The following is a 23,716-nucleotide window of genomic DNA, read 5'->3' as shown; positions in this document are numbered from 1 at the left end:
CTGTAATTACAGAATTTAATCTAAGACGGCACTATAAAACAAAACATCAGGGTAACCTGAAAGACCTGAATGCAATGCAGAAGAATTAAATAAGAATCTGACACTTCAGCGGACGTTTTTACCCGTGCACAATCACAAAGTGATTTCAATTGAGCTGCTTTTATGGGAGACACAACCACTTGCCCCACTTTCCCTGTTACCAAGTAATGTTAAACCAAGTCGTCACTACGGTGTTCCCAAATCGCACTTTGCTGATAAACTGGCGCACTGAGTTTGCACGCGCTTTGGTGACTTTGAAGAACAAAAAGTCCGTCTACATGCGGCTCGAACCTTGTGCATGTTTGGTAGCACATATCTGTGTGAGAAGCTCTTCTCAGTGATAAAGACTAACAAAACAGCACACAGGAGTCGCCTCACTGATGAGCACCTGCAATCCATCCTGAGAATCTCCACAACACAGAACCTCACACCAAACAGAAACGAACCTGTTGCCAAAAAAAGATGCCAGGCGTCCAGCTCTAAAATGACATATGAGCAAAGACAACTGAATGATTTGATTTGTTATTGCTGAAAGGAACACATTTTATTTATATTTCCAGGTTTTGTTATGCAGCATGTTCATATTTGAATTTGTATAATTTTGACAGGATATATTTTTATGGAGAGCAAAATCTTTTGGGATATTTAAAATCTAAGTTTATTTTTTATAAAATATAAAATTACATAAGAGTAAAGAAATTTGAATGTTTGTTCTTTTAATGTTTACTTTATTTCTAACTTGTATAATTTAGACAGGATATATTTTTATGGAGAGCAAAATATTATAAGTTGTTTAAGGTTTGAGTTGATTTATTCAGGAATAATATTCCTGTCTGTTTTTACCATTCCTACCAAAGATATTTCTGTCGACTAAATAAAAATTCCTTCTATTTAAAATTTAAATAGAACTTGAACAAATACGATAGTTCATAATATCCACGCAGACTTGCACGTAAGAGCGGGAGTTATCCGTTTTAACAAGCAGCGTATTGCACTGATACGAAATAGCTGTGTGTGTATATATGTATATATATATGTAGATATATATATATGTATGTATATATGTGTGTGTGTATATACAGTATATGTATAGATATGTATATATATATATATGTTTGTGTGTGTGTGTAAATATATATATATATTTATATTTATATATATATATATATATATATATATATATGACAGCAACACTCATCACTCACAATAGTGACAAAACAATTACATTGACAATCATGTTACGTTATTTTCAAAATGTTTCCTTTTCTTTTTCATTGCTTCTTTAACACACTACTTCTCTGCTGCGAAGTGCGGGTATTTTGCTAGTATATATATACATACATACATACATACATACATGTGTACATATATACACACACACATATACTATGGGGTGCCAAACAGGCAAATAAATTGATTTTGTGAATATATAAAGTCGGCGTCAGAATGTATAAAGTCAAAACTTGAATATATAAAGTCATTCCCGAATATATAAAGTCAAAACTTGAATATATAAAGTCACTGTCAGAATATATAAAGTCAAAACCTGAATATACAAAGTCAGCGTCGGAATTTATAAAGTCATTCCTGATTATATAAAGTCAACATCGGAGTATATAAACTCACTCCTGAATACATAAAGTGAAAGTCAAAATCTATTGATTGAAACGACTCTGAACTGAACTAAGTTAACAAAAACGTATTCAGAAAAATGAATTAAAAAAACACTGTTCGGTTAATGTTTTGAAAATGATGCATGTGCCCTGCCCAGGATTGGTTCCTGCCTTGCGCCCAGTGTTGGCTGGGATTGTCTCCAGCAGACCCCCGTGACCCTGTGGTCGGATTCAAAGTGTTGGGGAATGGATGGATATTCCAGCGCTGACTTTATATATTGAAGTTTTGACTTTATATATTGCAGCGCTTACTTTATAGCCTGTATTCCGATGCTGACTTTATATATTTAAGTTTTGACTTTATATATTCCAGCGCTTACTTTATATATTCCGAAATATTCCAACGCCGTCTTTATATACTCAGGTTTTGACTTTATATATTTGGGAATGATTTTAGGCTATATATTCAAGTTTTGACTTTATATATTCAGAAACAAGTATTGACTTTATATATACCGACGCTCACTTTATATAATCAAGTTTTGACTTCATCCATCCATCCATTCTCTTCCGCTTATCCGAGGTCGGGTCGCGGGGGCAGCAGCTTAAGCAGAGAGGCCCAGACTTCCCTCTCCCCGGCCACTTCTTCCAGTTCTTCCGGGAGAATCCCAAGGCGTTCCCAGGCCAGCCGGGAGACATAGTCCCTCCAGCGTGTCCTGGGTCTTCCCGGGGCCTCCTCCCGGTTGGGCGTGCCGAACACCTCACCAGGGAGGCGTCCAGGAGGCATCCTGATCAGATGCCCGAGCCACCTCATCTGACTCCTCTCGATGCGGAGGAGCAGCGGCTCTACTCTGAGCCCCTCCCAGATGACTTTACAGCAGTTGTTCCACTACACCAACAATGCAGACGTATATGTGAGCGTGTGTGTCGTACCCTTGTTTTGTTATATCTGTGTATTTTGTGAAAGTGTTTGATATTTAGATTTCAATCTTCACACATTATACACTTCATGTCAGCATTTTGCCAATTATTAGTAGAGCATGAAAATAGTTTCAGTTTTAGCTATGTGTTTAACATTTCTTGCCTTGCATTTCCTATCATGCTACATTTACACAGGTCGTTATGGACACGGAACACACATGAAATGTTCCACATAATGAGTAATGAGTGTTCCAAATACCGATATATTATTTATCCTATACAATTCAAGGCACCTCTCACCCAGATAAACAAACTTGAGGTGAGAGAACTTGGTCTTAGACTAAAACTGTGGCGGTGGGATAGCAGGCTGCTTTCCGCTTGTGCTGATTGACACAATTGCAAAACAAAATACACTAATGAGAGGTGCAAGGGAATTTAAATGTGAACTGGAATTACGAGTTTTTTCACAGGCTTCAGGGATTCTAGTGTTAAAACTCTGGAAAAAAAAGATAAAGAAACGAAAAGTCTAAATGACAACATAAGTAAAGTTATGATGCTTTCAGCTATTTGACTTATCATGCATATCCCTTTTCTTTATGTTTTGTAGTATTCTTTCTTGTGAAACTGAAACAAGAAGTGAAAACATTTTATAGTGCTAACCTGCACAAATACCAAGTATAACTCTAGTTTTTATAAAATGGTTACATAAACTTCAAATCAGATACACAGTGTCTTTAGAAAGTGTTCAGTCCCCTTTGCTTTTTTACGTTTATTTTCCTGGTTGCAGCCTTTTGCTAAAATTATTTAAATTCATTTTTTCCCCTCATTAAGCAACATTCAGTACCCTTGAATGATAAAGCCAGGCTGGGATTTTAGGAGTTTTTGCAAGTTTAATAAAAATAAAAAAATGAAATACAGAATTGACTCTAGTATTCAGATCCTTTACCTTGACTCTTGAAATTTGTCTCAGTTGCATCCCATTCAGTTGCTCATTGTTGAACTCTTTCTACACCTTGTTTGGAGTCCACCTGAGATAAATTGAATTGACTGTACATTATTAGGAAAGGCACATATTTGTCCATATAATGTCCCTCAGTTGACATTGTGTTTCAAAGCAAGAACCAAGTTATGCAGTTAATGGAACTGATTGCATAGCTTAGAGACAGGATTGTGTCAATGCACAAATCTGTGAAATGCTACAAAAAAATTTCTGCAGCATTGAAGATCCCCAAAAGAACAGTGGCCTGCATAATTCTTAAATGGAAGAAGTGTGGAACAACCACAACTATTCTTTGAACTGGTCACCTGGACAAACTGAGCATCATGGGAGATAAGGGAGGAGACCAAGAACCCAATGGCAACTCTGGCCGACCTCTTTTGAACCTTTATGGAGATGGGAGGAATTCCCATAAGGACAACTATAACTAGAGCACTCCACCAATATGGGATTATGGCAGAAAAGCCTCACATCTTTGAATTTTTCAAAAAGGTATACCTAATGAACTATCAGACTATGAGAAACAAGAATCTCTGATCTGATGAAACCAAGATTAGTGTCATATCTTTAGGAAACTAGGCACGACTATCACCTACACAAATAGCATTCCAACAGTCAAGCATGGTGGTGGCAGCATCATGCTGTGGGGCTGTTATTTCTAGTGGAAGAGACTGAGAGACCAGTCGGAGAGTTTTAGGAAAGATAAACAGAGCACAGTATAGAGATACCCTTGATGAAAACCTGCTCCGGAGTGCTGCTGACCTCAGACTCAGCTGAAGGATCAACTTCCAAGAAAACAATTGAGCCGAAGCAGAAACTAAAGACAACACAGGAGTGGTGTAGTGACAACTCTGTGAATGTCCTTTAGCCATCTAGCCAAAGCCTGGACTTGAACCCAAATGAACATTTCTAGAAGGACCTAAAAGCAGCTGTCCACTAGCATACAACCTGAGATAGCTTGAAAGAATCAGCAGAGAATGGCAGAAAATCCCCAAATCCAGGTGAGTGCAGCTTGTCATACCTAAGGAGGCTCCAGGCAGTAATCACTGCCAAAGGTACTTCAACTAAGTAGTGAATAAAGGGCTGAAATAGTTAATGTCAGTGTGACATTTCAGTTTTTTTTATTTTTAATTCACAAGCATTTCTAAGACCCTGTTTGCTCTTTATCATTGAATGTTGCCTGATAAGAGAAAACATTAATTTTAAATGATTTTAGTGTAAGGCTGCAACACAGAAAAAGAAGTATGCAAAAGTTACGGGGTCTGAATACTTTCTGCTGAATAATTTACTGATGGCAACATACTCTCATGGTGATGTAAGCTTGATGTTTGTTAAATTTATTTTATCAGCCCACTTAAACACATACTTTAGAATCACAGTAGCTAGAGCTGCTGCTTAGTGTTTTCATTATGGTGGGGTAGTGTACAACAGATTTTTCCATATGATCCTGGCACTACTTTCACATTTTAGCATTTTCAAGACTCACACTCAGATAGTAAATATAATCTCAAATAAAAGAATGTTGCTGCTGTTTTTTGTTTTTTGTTCACAATAAACTTCTGATATTTTTGAATGCATGATTTCCTTTTCCAGCTTTCATTTAGACAGATAGATGGATAGAACTTTACTCCCAGGTGGAAATTTGGCTTTTTATGGAAGCTCTTTAAATAAATAAATGCATAAAGAGACAGTCTAAATCTTCTGTCTTTAGGGTGAAATTTGGCTTTTTACAGTTGCTCTTCAGACAGACAGCTACACACGGACAAGTCTGAATACATATCAGAATGACAAAAGTGGAAGAAAATTAAAAAGAAAGAAAACTCCTGACTTGGCAGTCCCCGTCCCAGTGGGGCATTACGTAGGGGTATTGCTGTTGGTATAAAGGAGCCCCAGTAGTATTTCTTGACACACTTTTCTGCTGAATAATTCATTGGCAAAAAGTACTCAGATTTAGTGTGTCGGAGAGAGGATGTGCAGCATTTTTCATAATAGCACTCAGTTTTGATTTAGGTCTCTCTTTTGCTACTACCTCCAGGGTGTCCAGAGTGCATAAACTTACCTCAATCTACTCTTTTAATGAGCTTGTTGATTCAGTGGGCCAATTTTGAAGTGATGTTACTGGCCCAGCACGCAACAGCACAGAAAATATCACTGACCATCACAAAGTTGTAGAATATGTGAAGGATGTGACTTCCCACATTAAACAAACGCTGTCTAAGGAAAAAGAGCCTGCTCTGCCCTTTCTTATATATTTCCACTGTGTTCTGAGACCAGTCCAACCTGTCAATAATATGGACCCCCAAGTACTTGTAGAAGTGGATCACCTCTCCATCCTCTCCCTGAATAGTGACCGGACATGGAAGCTCTTTGGTGCAGTGAAAGTCAATAACCAGTTCCTTGGTTTTGCTGATGTTAAACTGCAGACAATTTTCTTCACACCAAGAAACAAACTTCTCTACCTGACTCTTGTACTCATCCTTCTTATCATTACATCCCATAACTGCAGAATCATCTGAGCATCGCTACAGGTGGCATGACCTGGTGTTACATTTACAATGTGAGCTGTACAGAGTGATGAGATAAAAGAGACAGGACTGTTCCTTGTGGTGCTTCAGTGTTGCTCACATCCATATTACAGGTGGATGGATGGTCAGTCCTTGAGTCTCACAAACTGTGGTCTGCCTGACAGATAGTCCATTATCCAAGACATCATAGGCTCATCCACTTGCGTATCTCTGAGTTTAATTCTTAACGCGAATAGCTGGATGGTACTGATGATGCTGGAGAAATCAAAAGACATAATCCTCATCGTGCTGCCAGCTTTGTCCAGGCGAGTATAACTTGTGGAGCAGAAAGATCATTCCATCCTCCACTTGATAGGCAAACTGCAGTGTGTTCATGTGAGCTACCACAAGTGGACTCATATAGTATAAATAAGCTGTGATGGCGCTTACTTACTGACACCATCTACTTTTCTTGTCACTTTCATGTTAAACAATCTGGGTATTGCTGCCTGAGCAAATCGTTTTAAAATTTCAATATTTTTTGAATGACAAACACATTATTTGGTTGTTGAATTTGCTTTAACTGTCACGGACTTTTGACCTACTGGAGTATTTTACAAATCCCTGTTTCTTGTTTAATGTCTCTGTTTTCAAAACCAGCTGAATTCAACTTGAGCAAAGCTGAGCTGCATTGGGCAATTAAATGTGCAGTTGTGGATTAAGAGTCTGAGGAGGTTTCTATGTCATAATCTCGTGTTGTGTTACTAATATTGTTTTTAGTAGTTTTATTGTTAGTTATAGTGGGGCTAGCATGATATCTGTATTATAAGTGCCACATCAAAATGTTGACAACGAGTGAGATCATTCAGGCAGGGTTTGGTAGAATATGAAAATTTCTGATTGACTTATGCAAATGCATATACAATAACACAAGATGGCACTTCATAAGAATGGGAACGTCAATATTATAGCAAACAATATCATATCACGCACCCATAAATGATTGTTAAAATATATTTTAATTGCTAAGCATTACAATGTGCAGTGCTCTGTGGAGTGTGATCAGTGTGCCACCACTGGCCTTTAACATTTGCCCAGTCTTAACTTTTCTGTTGTTTCAGTTCATAGACTGGATGCTGACCATGATAGAGGGGCCCTCACAAGGCTTGTCCAGCACATCAGTCAAAAGAATTAAAGGTAAAATGGCTATTTTGGTTTTTTTTTTTTGCCTGTTTTTGTAAGAAATTACTGCACTTCATAAGCAACAATGTAATCACAGATTGATTTTGGTCATCTCGGTATAATTTACCATCAAACAATAGAGATGCGTGGTTCATTTTAGGGCTTGTTGTCACAGGCTTAGGGATGTTAGCATCACCATAAACAGCAGTGTGTGCACAAGTTTGGTAAAACATTGAACCCCTGCAAAATGCCACTGGGTAAGTGGGAGCAGGAGATGTGTGGATAGATCATGCTGTGTTACAAAGAAGAAACAAGCAGTGCTCTGTGTGCTGCTTTGTTCAGTTTTTTTGTGTGATGGACAAATGGTGCATTGGAAGACATAAAGTGGCTAAATAATAATAAATAGTAATAAGACAATTTATTAATTAAAAGCATTTTAAAATTACCACTGAAAGCTAATGCTTTTAATTCCACAGTCATAGTGTGACTATACCCAAGTATTCAGTGCCTTGCTAAAATATTGAGGTATTTTAAAAGTTTTAAATGTTCTTTAATATCATTTGTGGAGAAAAGGTTCTTGAACTTCTTATTTTCATCATGTGAAAAAGTAAACACATACCATGATTTTTCTTTTATCCATTCCACCCATCTATTTACCTGACCAGTTTGTGTGGTGCAGGGGGTCATAATGAAGCTGGAGCCTATCCCAGCAAGCATAGGGCACAAGGTTGAGAAAGTCCCTGGACAGGGGGCCAGCACTTTATAGGGTGAACCCACACCCATGGAGCAATTTAACAGCACCACTTCACCTAACCTGCACATGGAGAGAACATGCAGACACCACACAGGGAGCGTCTGGGAGGTGAACCCTGGACTCATTGTTGGGAGACAGCAGTGCAATCACTGCACCACCTCCTATTTTAACTTATGTGGACATATAAAGATTTGATCTTCATTTTAACAGCATCTTTAGATAAAGGTGATATAATGGGGGTGGGTGGGGGGGTGATTCTGCAATAATTAATTCAATGAAAAGTGAACAGATGTGCCATTTCCATCTGTGAAGAGGTAAGTACACCCTTGGCAGTAGTAGTTGGTAGTGCGTCCTTTGGCAGAAACAGCCTCAGCTAGGCACTTCAACAACTGTCTTATCTGTCACTGGCATCAAATGGATCAAAGTACTTGCCACTCCTCATTGCAGAATTGTTTCTGATGTTGGAGGGATGTCTTCAGATCCCTACACCCCAATGCATCTCACTGGGATTCAGATCCAGGCTTTGACTTGGCCATCCTTGAACACTCCATTTCTTTTTGTCAGTTGTTCCTGGATGTATCTATTGATATGTTTAGGGTAATTGTTGTGTTGCATGGTCCTCTTTCAGTTGACCGCCAGTCTTTTGGTAGATGGTCAAACATTATCCCTGAAGCATCCTCTGGTACAATTTGGAATTCATAGTGGATTCTATGACGGCCCATGGTCTGATGCAGCAGAAAACAGACCCAAACCATAACATTTCCTCCACAGTGCTTTACAGTTTGTGTCAGGTTTTTCTGGTCCAAATGCTGTCTTTGGTTTTAGGGAAACCTGACTTCTAGTGCTGTGGCAAAATAACTCTTACCTTTGTATGTCTAACACACATTGTTCTAAAAGCTCTCTCTTTGCCTTAGGTCTTTATGGACAAACTTTAGTCTTCCCCTGATGTTCTCCTGACGTGCCCCCATGGCGATTATTTGCGCAGTGATACAGTCATGCACTTTGACAGAAACAGTAGCAAGAACCTACCTGTTGGTTCTGTGATTCTTAGAAATTTCTTTCGGCATCTTGCGTTCTGCTCTAGGGCTGAACTTGCCTGGGCTGGTCTGGCCTGGAGAATTTGGCAAAAGTTTAAAATATTCCCCAATTGTAGAAGATCTTCTAGACAGTGGAGTGGTTCATTTCCAATTGTTTAAATATCTTTTTAAATCGCTTCCCAGACTTATAGGCATCTAAAACCTTCTTTCTGAAGGCTTCTGAAATCTATTTCAGTCTCTGATAGCAAACACTTCAGTAACAAAGAGTAAACCAAACTAACTGTCTCAGGTTTAAGTAGGTTCCTTGGTGCCTCCAAGATACTCTAGAATGATGTTCTAATCATTTGCTCCTGACCTTGTAGCGGTGCTACATGATTAACATTGTCATAAATGTATTTTGTGCAGAGTCACATTTTTCGTAGCGTTCTCCTGTTTACATGGTCTGTGTGGGAAGGGTAACACCGTGGAACCATGGTCCCTCATGATAATTTATCTTGTCAATCCCATCACCTGCATCCAGGACATTAACTATTTAAACAGGAGGTCAAAAAGAAGAAAAAAAAGAAATCCCATTCAACTACACCACCAATTCACTGCACAGCCAGGAGAAAGCAGCGATCCAGATCATTACACCTTTTTCTAATTTTCCACTTTCAACGTCTGACAGCTTCACCTTTGTACCGCAAAACCCTGGGGTTCTGGACTACACCAATGTACTGAGGATAAGCACAGTGAGACTGTTTCTTGTTTGGGGAGAGGAACAGGCCATCATTTTTCATCCGGATAATTGCTGTAGGATACTTTTTCCAGCTGAACAAAATTCACAAACGTCATTCATTTTCCGTTTAATCTTCTGGACTTTTATGTGCGTTTCGTGTTTTATGTGTGTCTCATTGATTTCATGTTTAGTGTGGTGTGGGATCAACGGAGGGTTTGTGTTGTATATTTACTTTTTGCTGACCTTTTTATTATTACACTAGCAAAATACCCGCGCTTCGCAGCGGAGAAGTAGTGTGTTAAAGAAGCAATGAAAAAGAAAAGGAAACATTTTGAAAATAACGTAACATGATTGTCAATATAATTGTTTTGTCACTGTTGTGAGTGATGAGTGTTGTTGTCATATATATATCTATACTAATAAAAGGCAAAGCCCTCACTCACTCACTCACTCACTCACTCACTGACTCACTCACTGACTCATCACTAATTCTCCAACTTCCCGTGTGGTTGGAAGGCTGAAATTTGGCAGGTTCATTCCTTACAAAAGTTGGGCAGGTTTTATATCGAAATTCTACGCGTAATGGTCATAACTGGAAGCAGTTTTTCTCCATTTACTGTAATAGAGATGAGCTTCAACGCCGTGGGGGCGGAGTTTCGTGTGACATCATCACGCCTCCCACGTAATCACGCAGTACATAGAAAACCAGGAAGACCTCAAAAAAGCGCTGAAGAAAACATGCATTATATAATTGAGAAGGCAGCGAAACAATAAGAAGCGAGCGAGTGGCATATACAACCATATTCATGAGTTCTGCTACTTCGGAAACAAAGCACGATGTAAACCTACACTTTAAATTAAGTTCATAGACAGGCTGCCGCTGGCGTTTGTAATTTAGTGCCTGCCCATATAAGGCCGTCCGTCAGCGGCAATCCAATAGCAAACTGCCACGGGTAAATATTCACGGGTGAAGGACTGTGTTTATGGAGAGGAAGATGAGATGGTCAGGGTGGTGTTTGACACAAACTCGGCGAAACTGCGAGAGAAAGTTTTAAGTGCCAGGACTAAGGTAACATTAAATAAAGCTATGGACATAGCACGAGATGGCACCAGCACAGCTGGGAACCTTCGATGCATGTACACCGAGCGGCTCACGTGAACTGACGCAGTGCACAGATAAAAAGCAACAGTTCCAAAGAGTGCTGAACCAAAACCGAATTACACAATTGAAAAGGCAGCAAAAAATATGAAGCGTCTGATAAGCATATTCATAAATGCAGCTACTGTGGAAACAAAGCACACGGTGGAAAAAGTCAATGTCCCGCTAAAGGAAGACAGTGTAAAAAAAACCCGTGCATGCAGTGTGTCAGGTCTCAGATAAATAAGAAGACGAGCTGTTTATTGATGCAGTAAGAAACGAATCGATGAATGAAACCTGTCATCTTTACAACGATTGACAAACACGGAATGTAACTTGAACACAACACATCCTACAAATACGAACCTGATTGAAAGAAATAATGATAATCAAATCCTTGATGACAGCAACACTCAATAACACTCACAAAACAAATACTGTATATTGACAGTCATGTTACATTATTTTTAAAATGTTCCCTTTTCTTTTTCTACCTTTTTTAACACACTACTTCTCCGCTGCGATACGCGGGTATATATATATGTATATATATATATCCCGAACTACATACTCGAATAATGGATACTTTATTTGCCATCAATGATTGTTTTGGTAAAGCCATACTCAGTGTATTCATTAGATGAACGGTAAAAAGTAAGAGCGAGGGGAGGATGACTCATTGAGGCATGCAGGCTGTAGTGCGCGTCAACTCTATCTGAATTGCGCGATCACATTTGAAAAAATATATCTTTTCAAGTTCTATTTAGTCCATATGTGTCAAACTCAAGGGCCGGGCCACATCCGCCCGCGTGTAATTATATCCGCCCGAGATCATTTTATATACTGTATTATTGTTATTAAAGCCCGGGTATATGAAGCGCTGGTAACACAATAAACTACAGATCCCATAATGCAGCGCTTCAGCTGCCTTGCCGAACACTTACCGCTTACTAGAGTTATTGCGCACTGAGTTTGCACGGCGCTTTGGTGACTTTGAAGAACAAAAAAAGTCCGTCTACATGCGGCTCGAACCTTGTGCATGTTTGGTAGCACATATCTGTGTGAGAAGCTCTTCTCAGTGATAAAGACTAACAAAACAGCACACAGGATGAGCACCTGCAATCCATCCTGAGAATCTCCACAACACAGAACCTCACAGCAAACAGAAACGAACTTGTGGCCAAAAAGATGCCAGGCGTCCAGCTCTAAAATGACATATGAGCAAAGACAACTGAATGATTTGATTTTTATTGCACGTAAGAGCGGAGTCAACCGTTTTAACAAACAGCGTATTGCACTGATACTGAAATAGCTGTGTGTGTATATATGTAGATATGTATGTATATGTATATATATGTTTATATATGTGTGTGTGTGTATGTATGTATATGTGTGTATATATGTGTGTGTATGTATGTATGTGTGTATATATGTAGATATATATGTATGTATATATGTGTATATGTATAGATATGTATATATATATATATGTTTATGTGTGTGTGTGTGTGTAAATATATATATATATATGACAACAACACTCATCACTCACAACAGTGACAAAACAATTACATTGACAATCAGGTTACGTTATTTTCAAAATGTTTCCTTTTCTTTTCATTGCTTCTTTAACACACTACTTCTCCGCTGCGAAGCGCGGGTATTTTGCTAGTATATATATATTTACACACACACACATAAACATATATATATACATATCTATACGTATACACATATATACATACATATATATATATCTACATATATAGACATACATATACACACACACATAAATACATACACACATACATACATACATACACACACACATATATAAACATATATATACATATACATACATATCTACATATATACACACACAGCTATTTCGTATCAGTGCAATACGCTGCTTGTTAAAACGGATGACTCCCGGTCTTACGTGCAAGTCTGCGTGGATATTATGAACTATCGTATTTGTTCAAGTTCTATTTAAATTTTAAATAGAAGGAATTTTTATTTAGTCGACAGAAATATCTTTGGTAGGAATGGTAAAAACAGACAGAAATATTATTCGTGAATAAATCAACTCAAACCTTAAACAACATAATATTTTGCTCTCCATAAAAATATATCCTGTCTAAATTATACAAGTTAGAAATAAAGTAAACGTTAAAAGAACAAACATTCAAATTTCTTTACTCTTATGTAATTTTATATAAAAAATAAACTTAGATTTTAAATATCCCATAAGATTTTGCTCTCCATAAAAATATATCCTGTCAAAATTATACAAATTCAAATATGAACATGCTGCATAACAAAACCTGGAAATATAAATGAAATGTGTTCCTTTCAGCAATAACAAATCAAATCATTCAGTTGTCTTTGCTCTTATGTCATTTTAGAGCTGGACGAACACTTTGAAAACACATCAGATCTCAATGGGGAAAAAGAAATCCTCCTGGATATCTATACTGATATAGACTGGGTAATGTGTTAGGAACGAAAGGATGCCACATCGTTTGATGGAAATGAAAATGATCAACTTACAGAGCCCTGCATTCAAAGACGCCCCAAAAATCAGAGTGAAAAAATTATGTGGCAGGCTAGTCCATTTTGCCAAAATTTAATTGCAGCAACTAAAAATTGTACGCAGCACTTTGTATGGCCCCTGTGTTCTTGTATACATGCCTGACAACATCGGTGCATGCTTCTAATGAGATGACAGATGGTGTTGTGGGGGATCTCCTCCCAGATCTGGACCAGGGCATCACTGAGCTCCTGGACAGTCTGAGGTGCAACGTGGTGGCATTGGATGGACCAAAACAATGTCCCAGAGGTGTTCTATTGGATTTAGGTCAGGAAAGTGTGGTGGCCAGTCAATGGTATCAATTCCTTCATCCTCCAGGAACTGCCTGCATACTCTCACCACATGAGGCCAGGAATTGTTGTGCACCAGGAGCCACTGTACCAGCATAGGGTCTGACAATGGGTCCAAGGATTTCATCCTGATACCTAATGGCAGCCAAGGTGCCTTTGTCAAGCCTGTAGCGGTCTGTGTGACCCTCCATGGATATGCTTCCCCAAACAATCATTAACCCACCACCAAACTGCTCATGCTGAATGATGTTACAGGCAGCATAATGTTCTCCATGGCTTCTCCAGACCCTTTCACTTCTGTCACGTGCTCAGGGTGAACCTGCTCTCATCTGTAAAAAGCACAGGGCACCAGTGGTGCATCTGCCAATTCTGGTATTCTATGGCGAATGCCAATCGAGCTGCATGCTGCTGGGCAGTGAGCTCAGGGCCCAGTAGAGGACATAGGGCCCTTGGGTCACCCTCATGAAGTCTTTCTGGTTGTTTGGTCAGAGACATTCACACCAGTGGCCTGCTGGAGGTCATTTTGTAGGGCTCTGGCAGTGCTCATCCTGTTCCTCCTTGCCCAAAGGAGCAGATACTGGTCCTGCTGATGGGTTATGGACCTTCTATGGCCCTCTCCAGCTCTCCTAAAGTAACTGCTTGTCTCCTACAATCTCTTCCATGCCCTTGAGACTGTGCAGGGAGACACAGCAAACCTTCTGGCAATGACACGTATTGATGTGCCATCCTGGAGAAGTTGGACTACCTGTGCAACCTCTGTAGGGTCCAGGTATCGCCTCATGCTACCAGTAGTGACACTGACTGTAGCCAAATGCAAAACTAGTGAAGAAACAGTCAGAAAAGATGAGGAGGGAAAAATGTCAGTGGCCTCCACCTGTTAAACCATTCCTGTTTTGGGGGTCATCTCATTGTTGCCCCTCTAGTGCATCTGTTGTTAATTTCATTAACACCACAGCAGCTGAAACTGATTAACAACTCCCTCTGCTACTTAACTGACCAGATTAATATCCCATAAGTTTCATTGACTTTATGCTATACTCTGATTAAAAAGTGTTCCTTTAATTCTTTTGAGCAGTATAATATATATATTATATATGAATTATAATACTTATGTACATGTGATTTCTCAGTTTTTTTATTTTTAATAAATTTGCAAAAACCTCAAGTAAACTTTTTTCATGTTCTCATTATGGGGTGTTGTGTGTAGATTTCTGAGGAAAAAAATGAATTTAATCCAATTTGGAATAAGGCTGTAACACAGCAAAATGTGGAAAAAGTGATGCGCTGTGAATACTTTCCGTATGCACTGTATATGTGTATATATATATATATATATATATATATATATATATATATATATATATATATATACACACAGTGATACCTTGAGATACAAGTTTAATTCGTTCCGTGACCGAGCTCATAAGTCAAAATGCTCGTATGTTAAATCAATTTTTCCCATTGACATTAATTGAAATGAGATTAATTTGTGCCAGCCCCCAAAAAGCCAACCCAATTTTTTGTTAAATGTTTTCAACATAAGAAAAATGTATTTATAATAAACAAATATTGTATTTAAAACAAAATAAAAACTAATCCATAAGAGAATGTAAAGAAATAAACAGATGTTGGCAAAGCCGATTAGCGTATTGTATTTTTTTTTCTTTCACTTCAATTTTGCCTAACTTAATTTTCTTTTTCACTAGTTTTTTTCTTTTTTACCACACTTTCGTCACTTTCATTCTCAACGCGTTTAAATAGAAACCTGTCCAAGGAGCTTTGTTTAGTCCTCCCCTTTAGAATGTTTCTGAAATGAGTTAGGCAAGTGTCATTAAATAGATGGCTCGTATTTCAAATTTTGGCACATAACTCAAGACAAAAAATCGACATAGTGACAGCTCATATCTCAAAAACTTTGTACATTGGGGCACTCGTATCTGAAGGTACCACTGTTATATAGTTTGGAGTTTGTTTCATTTCTTTTTTTTTTATTAATATTCACTTTATTATTTTACATATTATTTGTCTTTTGGCTTTTCTTTGATTGTTGATTGGGGAAGTTTATTTAGAAGTACAGCTTGTTGGATCTAACATCCTCAGCTTTCCAGGCCACGGGTCGGTGTAGCTGCCGGTTAGGGAGAGTGAGTCGGCCGTTACAACCTGGTGCATTTGAATGTAATTTTAGCTATCTGAGGCAGTGATAAATGAAAGGGTGTAGTTACTTTCTCCACATGCTATAGTTGCATTTATATACAGTTGTGCTTGAAAGTTTGTGAACCCTTTAGAATTTTCTGTATTTCTGCATCTGGCCCAGATGCAGCAACACAGGCCCAAACCATGATACTACCACCACCATGTTTCACAGATGGGATAAAGTTCTTATGCTGGAATGCAGTGTTTTCGTTTCTCCAAACATAACACTTTTCATTTAAACCAAAAAGTTCTATTTTGGTCTCATCCGTCCACAAAACATTCTTCCAATAGCCTTCTGGTTTGTCCACGTGATCTTTAGCAAACTGCAGATGAGCAGTAATGTTTTTTTTTGTAGATCAGTGGCTTTCTCCTTTCAACCCTGCCATGCACTCCATTGTTGTTCAGTGTTCTCCTGATGGTGGACTCATGAACATGAACATTAGTCAATATGAGAGAGGCCTTCAGTTGCTTAGAAGTTACCCTGGCATACTTTGTGACTTCGCTGACTATTACACGCCTTGCTCTTAGAGTGATCTTTGTTGGTCGACCACTCCTGGGGAGGGTCACAATGGTCTTGAATTTCCTCCATTTGTACACAATCTGTCTGACTGTGGATTGGTGGAGTCCAAACACTTTAGAGATGGTTTTGTAACCTTTTCCAGCCTGATGACCATCAACAACTCTTTTTCTGAGGTCCTCAGAAATCATCTTTGTTCGTGCCATGATACACTTCCACAAACGTGTTGTGAAGAGCAGACTTTGATAGATCCTGTTATTTAAATAACACAGGATGCCCACTCACACCTGATTGTCATCCCATTGATTGAAAACACCTGACTCTAATTTCACCCTTAAACTAACTGCTAATCCTAGAGGTTCACATACTTTTGCCACTCACAAATATGTAATATTCAATCATTTTCCTCAATAAATAAATGACCAAGTATAATATTTTTGTCTCATTTGTTTAACTGGTTTCTCTTTATGTACTTTTAGGACCTGAGTGAAAATCTGATGATGTTTTAGGTCATATTCATGCAGAAATACAAAAAAATTTAAAGGGTTCACAAACTTTCAAGCACAACTGTATATTTAAATTATATAATGGATTAGAATATTTAAATGTGGCATATTTGTTATATGACGATCAAATCTCGATATGTCCACATAAGTTAAAAGAGAAAAGAAAAACATTTCATGGGGTGTACTCACTTTTTCACATGCCTCTATGTTTTCATTTTGCAAACTCTCAAGCTTAGTAACCAATCACTTTATTAACTTGATAGAGCCATCAAGCATTGGGTAGGATCACCTGTTTGCCTCCAAAAGAGCCTGAATTTTTTATGTTACTGTATTTAGAATTCCAATCCATTATGACTTGACAGCATTACATAATTCCTGCTTATTGTTTTAGTTGCACATTTGTGCTGTACAAGTACTGTTTCCACTCGCCCCGGAGGCACTATCTAGGACTGAGATCTGGACACTAAGTAGACCACTAATAAAACCGAAATCACCCCAAAGTTCTGGAAGCAGCTTGTGAAAATACCTTCTTTATGATGTGATGAATTATTATGCTGGAGGTATTCATTGTAGGTAGGATAGGCTGGGCCATAAAAGGATGCATAAGGCCAGCATCAATGAGTAGACGTGCTGTAGCCATGCCACTGAATTTGTGTTAGGAGGCTAAAGTTATGCCATCTGAAAGTTTTCGACACCATTAAGGTAGGATGGATCCATGGATTCTTGATCTTTATGACAAATTGAGGCCCCGCTACCTGCAAATCACAGCAGGAATGAGGGTCTGTCAGACCAGGCAACATGTCTCCAACATTCAGTCATTCAGTTCTGCTGCTCAAATGGTCACTTTACCTTTGTTTTCCTATCACTATCTGATATTTAGATTTTATTAAGAATACAGCAGCTTTTATAAAATTATATTGCATTGGAGAGGCTAAATACAGCCCATGACCCAGTGTGCCCATGCTCATCAGGGCAATTAATGCTTTTGTGATTTCATGGGTTCTTTGTGTTTGTGCTGACATTGTGCCTGGTGCTGTGATTGTAATCTAATTGTTTCTCAGATGAAAGATAAGACTAACTGAAACCTCCTGCTCACTCCGATTGACTCATCAGCACACATAATAAACTAAACTGTATTGTGGTTTGCAATGGCACTACAGGGTAATGGGCTTTAGGAACTTGGAGCGAAGCTTAAATAACAAATGCCAAAGATCACGGTGATAGCAAGTCACTGTCCTCGGCTCAGCTCAGCTGAGGACGGTCTGTTGTTTGTTACTTTGTGAATTTTAATGCAATTGTTTGTTTTATATTTTTTTCACTGATCATTTTAACCTCAAGAACCATCTTTATATGTAGTTGTTTTCATTGTGACATTAATGTATATGAAATATAGCTAAAGTTTGAAAAGGAATTTTGGTTCAATAATGGAGAATTGTTTTAACCGAGTATATTAAAATTGTTCTGCTCTTAAATTTAGATGATGTCAATGACCGGTGAAAAAAAAAAGTGAACTTTCTCATTTTTCTTTGGTAGCTGCTCTTCTGGCCTTGAGGTTTCTTCCTGAGTTTAAGAAGAAGTCTGTCTGGACCAGAGCATATGGCTGGTAGGACTGCAGTGGAGAAAGACGATGGTCAGCATGTCAACAGAATCAAACGTAATGACCAGGAGTGAGCTGTTTGTATACTCATTTAAAAAAGGTGACCTTCTTCCGCAACAAATAAAAATGCAATGGCTGATAAAACCAGGAAGCAATCAAGCTGATTGCAATTGTTATATTTAAAAAGAGGGTGAAAGATGCTTTAAAGTATTCTAGGCTGTAATAAAAGAAGCTCTGAGAGTTCCAAGGCCAAAACGCCTTTCTGATGGCCGACTTCAGCAGCTGGCAGCAGTGATTCTAAATTCCTACACGGAGGCCTAAAATGAGGCGCAGCTTGTGATGAATGAGCACCTCTTTATTGGGAGGTGGTGGTGTGATACCCTCGCACATGTTTTAGTTGTGTAAAGCATGATGAGAAACCTTTGGTCCGTGTTCATTGCCTACAACTGGACAGGATGTGTAGGGTCTGCTTCTTTAATGCCAAAAAAACGTAATTACAATCATAATACTTATTGCTGTTTTTTTTTCCTTATTTGAATCATGTGATGAATTTATTTTTCCGTTGTCACTATTGAAAGATATCTGTGTTCATGCATTTTGTGCTGATATATTGGTTTATGTTTCACTTGCCATATGTAACTATTTGCATTTATGCTGCTTCTCAAAGAGTAACAAAATTGAAATAATGGTGAATAAAAATGAAAATGTATGTACCAAGCATACAGATAAACTGTACACAGAGAAGTAAGCAATATGTAGGGTGACAGGCCTGGTCTTAATAAATAAGAGTTGATCAGATTATGATTTGTTATGATTTTTTTATTTTTAAAAAGCAATTTTATGTTTCGATTGCTAAATATTCCAAACAAAGCCATTGTAGACTGTTGTAGCAACTCCTGACAAAACCTTTTTATGGAGAGGTAGCAGGAGCTCCCTAACATGGCATAGGCTTCATTCTAGCAGTGCTGGGGCTGAGCTCGACCTGTGCTGTTGGTCGCAAAGCAGAACGTTTGATGGTTTTTGTGTTACACATCTGAATGGCCTTCTCATTTTATGGGGTCTCTACCAGCGTGTGTGATTTTTGCATTCTGCACTGCATTAGGTGGGTCGTAAATTAAGGTGCTCATGTTCTTTTCCAGCATGACCCTGTTGTTAAGGATCCAACTTGGGTAATTAGACTTGATTCCTGGGATATCCAAACACCTGAGAATCAAGGTGGCTACAGGAAAATCTGTCCACAGAAGAAGTGGTTGCTTTCTGTTTTAGTGACATGCAGGGTGATGTCTGTGATGCTGATCATCTCAATCATTCCTGTGTCATCAGCATCTCAAGTACCTTAAGGGGTTTTAGATATAAATAAATAGCTCAGCAAGGTGAATCTGACTATGCCACCCAATATTAAAACTGCTTAAAAGTGTATAAAGGAACAACATCAGGCTGTTAATAAAAGTAAAACAAAAAGATGAAACATGCAATCAACAAAAGCACAAGAACAGAGGTTGGAACTTTAGATGTGCTTTGAAGAAACTTCTCAAAATAATTCTACGAAACACGTACAAGAATGTATTAAACACACAAGCATTCACATGAAAATGGTGGCCTCTTTCACTCTTTAGCCCCAACATTGTGAAGATTTAGAGTGCAACATATACAAAGAACACAGAATGGCTAACATGAGTGGAACAAACCTCAAGTCCCAGCTGGAGTGATGAAGACAGAGAACTCTCCCAGGAAGGGCCCACCACACTGGCTGCACCACCCGCGTGAGCTCAGGCAGTGAAAAGCCGTAGTTCTGGCTGTCGTTTCTCTTTGGCACTCTTTACCATTGCTTCTGCCATTTATGTGATGATCTGTTCACACAGAGCTAAATTCCAGATTAATACGTACAATAATTTATATGATACTCCAAGGGCCTGAGAAGCATTCCTCTCCTCCTTTAGGCTCCATTTTATTTTCACAGTTGTTTGTTTTTTATGCTAGTGAATCATTGGAGCAACAATCCCCAGGGACAGTGAAGAACCGCTGTGCTTTTAATGGGGCAGCCAAAAGTCAAGAAACAGTACACAATGCAGTGCTACCGCAGACTTCATATGTAAACTATTGAAAATTATTCTAAATGCTAGTTACCTGGACAGCGATTGTGGTTTTACCCAAGAAAACACTATAATGTGATTAACTACAAATAAGCATCAACAGAATAAAATGTAACAAGATTGTCTTGTATTTCTCAAATTTTCTGATATTGTATTTGGCCTCCTTTAGAATGTGATAATGAAGCAGTCGTTTTGGACACGTTGCTGTGCAATTTCTTTGCACGTAGTTATTGGTAACTCTTTGAAGCTTTTTGCAGGGTTAGCCAGACTCTCTTCACTTGGCAGCTTTTTGTTTTCTTTCTTTCCCATCCAGCTGTAGGGAATCTGAGACGGCTCCAGACTTTCTTGTTACATTTTATTATATCAATGTATACTTGTATCAAGTCTAGTGTTATAATAATATATAATAATTAGCCAACCCACAGCGTACCATACGCCGCATAATCAGGCTGGTTTTTTAATGATTTTTAAGCACAGGGAGAAAATTAACATTTAAAAAAAAAAACGGTAATGTAATAAATCAGTAAGAAAAGCAACATTGTAACAATGCACGGAACGAACCAACACACAATCGTCCGTGACTGAAAACTGGCGGACCGCCATCGCTCATGTGCCCACCTCCAACTCGTCACTTGAGTCCTTTTTGTCTTTGCACAGTCCAGACGCACCTGTGACTCACGTAGACTTTCCGTGTTTCTGCAGGAGCATCTAAGAAGACGCATGTTTGTCAAGGATGCAAATTGCTGTATGTAGCGTGGAAAACAGTTTGCTTTGGTGCACGCAGTCATAACCGAAAACTCGGTTTTTAAAGACTGCTTACTTCATTGTGTTTTAACCTCAGTTGTAAAGGATTGTTTTAAGGATCCCATGGAATTCACCTCCAGCTTTGCTCCTTCCTGCGTGCGCCATAGGTGTCTTACTTGTCGGCGGCTTAGTGACTCCACGCCCCTTCCGGCGTGCTTTCCATGGTTGTCTTGCCTTAGTGAATTATATATATAGATATCCACTTACTGCTTAAATAACTTACTTTAAAAATCATTTTCCTGGGTGGTTATCCTGAGTGCTTAGCTGCTTTTTCTGCTTTTCATGCTTGAGCTGAGTCCACCTCTAATGATGACTAAAATTGTGTAGCTGTGTATGGGTTTATTCCTGAAATATATTGTACCTCATATTTTGAAAAAAAAAAATCATTTATTAAATATAAATTGCAGTTCACCATACATAACACATTCATTTTGTTTATAAAAAAAAAGAAGAAACATGCATACCATTGCTTAAAATCAGTTGAAGGGAAATGAAGAATGCTAATAGTTTTTGGTCTAAAAAAAAATAAATATTTGATTAGATCATTTCATAACCAAGGAGTGTAGGCTTTGATACATGATAGAATTTTAATATAACTTATTTTTAATGTATTTTAATAAAATACAGTAGTTACACATTTAAAAACTATCTTTCATCATTATACATGTGACAGTGATGACGTTATAAACCCTTTCTGTCTTTTCATCATTGATGCAGGATTCTCACATCAGGTATTCCTGACTGCTCACACACTCAGGTTTGGCATTTGGTAGCTAAGCTCTGATCTGGACCCCCAAGTAAAGACGTGTTTGACAAGATTGGTGGATATGAGAATTGTGAGAAAAGTGCTGCCATTAGGTTGGGGCCTTGAGGTCGCCATATTCTGTATTTCATGTTTCAGTGTTCTGCAAATTTTTAGTGTGAACATTTTGAGCTCAATGATATCAAGTAAATTTACTGTTTCATCCACCCAGTTTTACCTTGAACAACTAATAAAACCAAACCTTAAAACCAAGACGGTGTTATTATTTTTCCTGCTCTTTTACACTAAGACATCTGAAGTATTCAGCACCATTACCTTCTTAATACATGAGGCATTTTCCATCTCTTCTTTTGGTTTCCTACTAACGCGTTCAAGTTGAGCACAGTGTAAAGGTTTTGCTGATCGTTTTCTTTTTTTGGTTAAACAAAGTTACAGCTCAAGTCACTTGTATCCTTCTGCAGCAGACCCATGGTGTCCGTGTCCCAGCTGCCACTTCCATCAGTCATCCTTGTTTTTTATGCTGTATTCTCCCAAGCACTGGCTCCTTCCCGAGAGCAGGTAGCTGACGTTGACGCAGGCCCCTGTGGTATAGCAGTGACAAGGTTACCTGCAGACATAGCCACATGTTGTATTCTTTTCATTTAGCAAGCCGACTGACCAAAAATGTCTATGGACAACATGGAGAGGGTGGACCATGATAGCCATGTCAGAACTGAGTCTATGTAACTGCTAGACATTTTCAGTAGTAGTTATAGTTTAATTTGCACAGAATAATAATGTGATCCAACACAAGGTCAAAGGGTGGCCAGAATGCATCATGGCAGTGACAAATGTGATGCAGGGTTCCTCCCTGGATGCAACCCCAACATAGACACGCACTGGCATCCACAATGCCAGTTTAGAGCTGTCAACCATGCTTATGTACACATCTTTGGGATATTAAAGAAAATGGGAATACTTCCAAAACACAGATACCGCCTGGACCAGGATCCAGTCGTGTGTAGCAGCAACAGTAAACCCTGTCCACTGTAACACCTGAGGTTTTAAAGTAATAAGCTCTTACTATTAAAGAAGCCATTTTGATTGAAGCAGATTCTGCCTTACAAATAGGGCTGCGGAGTCGGAGACAATTTTGGGTACATGGAGTCTGGGTCGGAGTCAACAAAAATGTACAGAATCCGACTTCTAATAAATTTAAATTGTAATGAAAAAAATACCGCAAGTTCAAATGTCCCATTTCACAAACAACAGTCATAATTAAGTACTTCTCTGACGTAAGAATAAAGCCCAGTGCATAGTTGTGTTACTACTAGTGTGAAGTTCAGATGAGCTATTGTACAACCTGACATTCACAAATTGTAGTCTGGATTATGGTACACTACAAAAAGTGTTTTCATTTTATTTCAGATATAATGTGTTTAACAAGTTCATTTGAGTGTAAACAAATGTAATGATGTAGG

At 38.4% G+C, this 23,716-nt stretch overlaps 2 protein-coding genes across 5 annotated transcripts in view; one reads left to right on the top strand and one right to left on the bottom strand.

Annotated features, from left to right (window-relative positions):
• Positions 1-19,397, top strand: part of focad (focadhesin) — a 363,839-nt gene extending 344,442 nt beyond the window's left edge. For both annotated transcript variants that reach the window (XM_039759173.1, XM_039759172.1), the window contains 2 exons: positions 7,196-7,271; positions 18,533-19,397. In XM_039759173.1, coding sequence (XP_039615107.1) covers positions 7,196-7,271; positions 18,533-18,606 — 150 coding nt within the window. In that variant the 3' untranslated portion in view covers positions 18,607-19,397. The remainder of the gene's footprint in view (positions 1-7,195; positions 7,272-18,532) is intronic.
• Positions 19,398-22,066: 2,669 nt separating this feature from the next.
• Positions 22,067-23,716, bottom strand: part of hacd4 (3-hydroxyacyl-CoA dehydratase 4) — a 42,020-nt gene continuing 40,370 nt past the window's right edge. For 2 of the 3 annotated variants that reach the window (XM_039759171.1, XM_039759169.1), the window contains exon 7: positions 22,067-22,863. In XM_039759171.1, coding sequence (XP_039615105.1) covers positions 22,772-22,863 — 92 coding nt within the window. In that variant the 3' untranslated portion in view covers positions 22,067-22,771. The remainder of the gene's footprint in view (positions 22,864-23,716) is intronic. The other variant, XM_039759170.1, reaches the window with a different exon arrangement.

This window comes from Polypterus senegalus, chromosome 7 (genome assembly GCF_016835505.1).
Source record: "Polypterus senegalus isolate Bchr_013 chromosome 7, ASM1683550v1, whole genome shotgun sequence".
NCBI classification, from domain to species: Eukaryota; Metazoa; Chordata; class Cladistia; order Polypteriformes; family Polypteridae; genus Polypterus; species Polypterus senegalus.
This window is presented reverse-complemented; position numbering and strand designations above follow the sequence as displayed.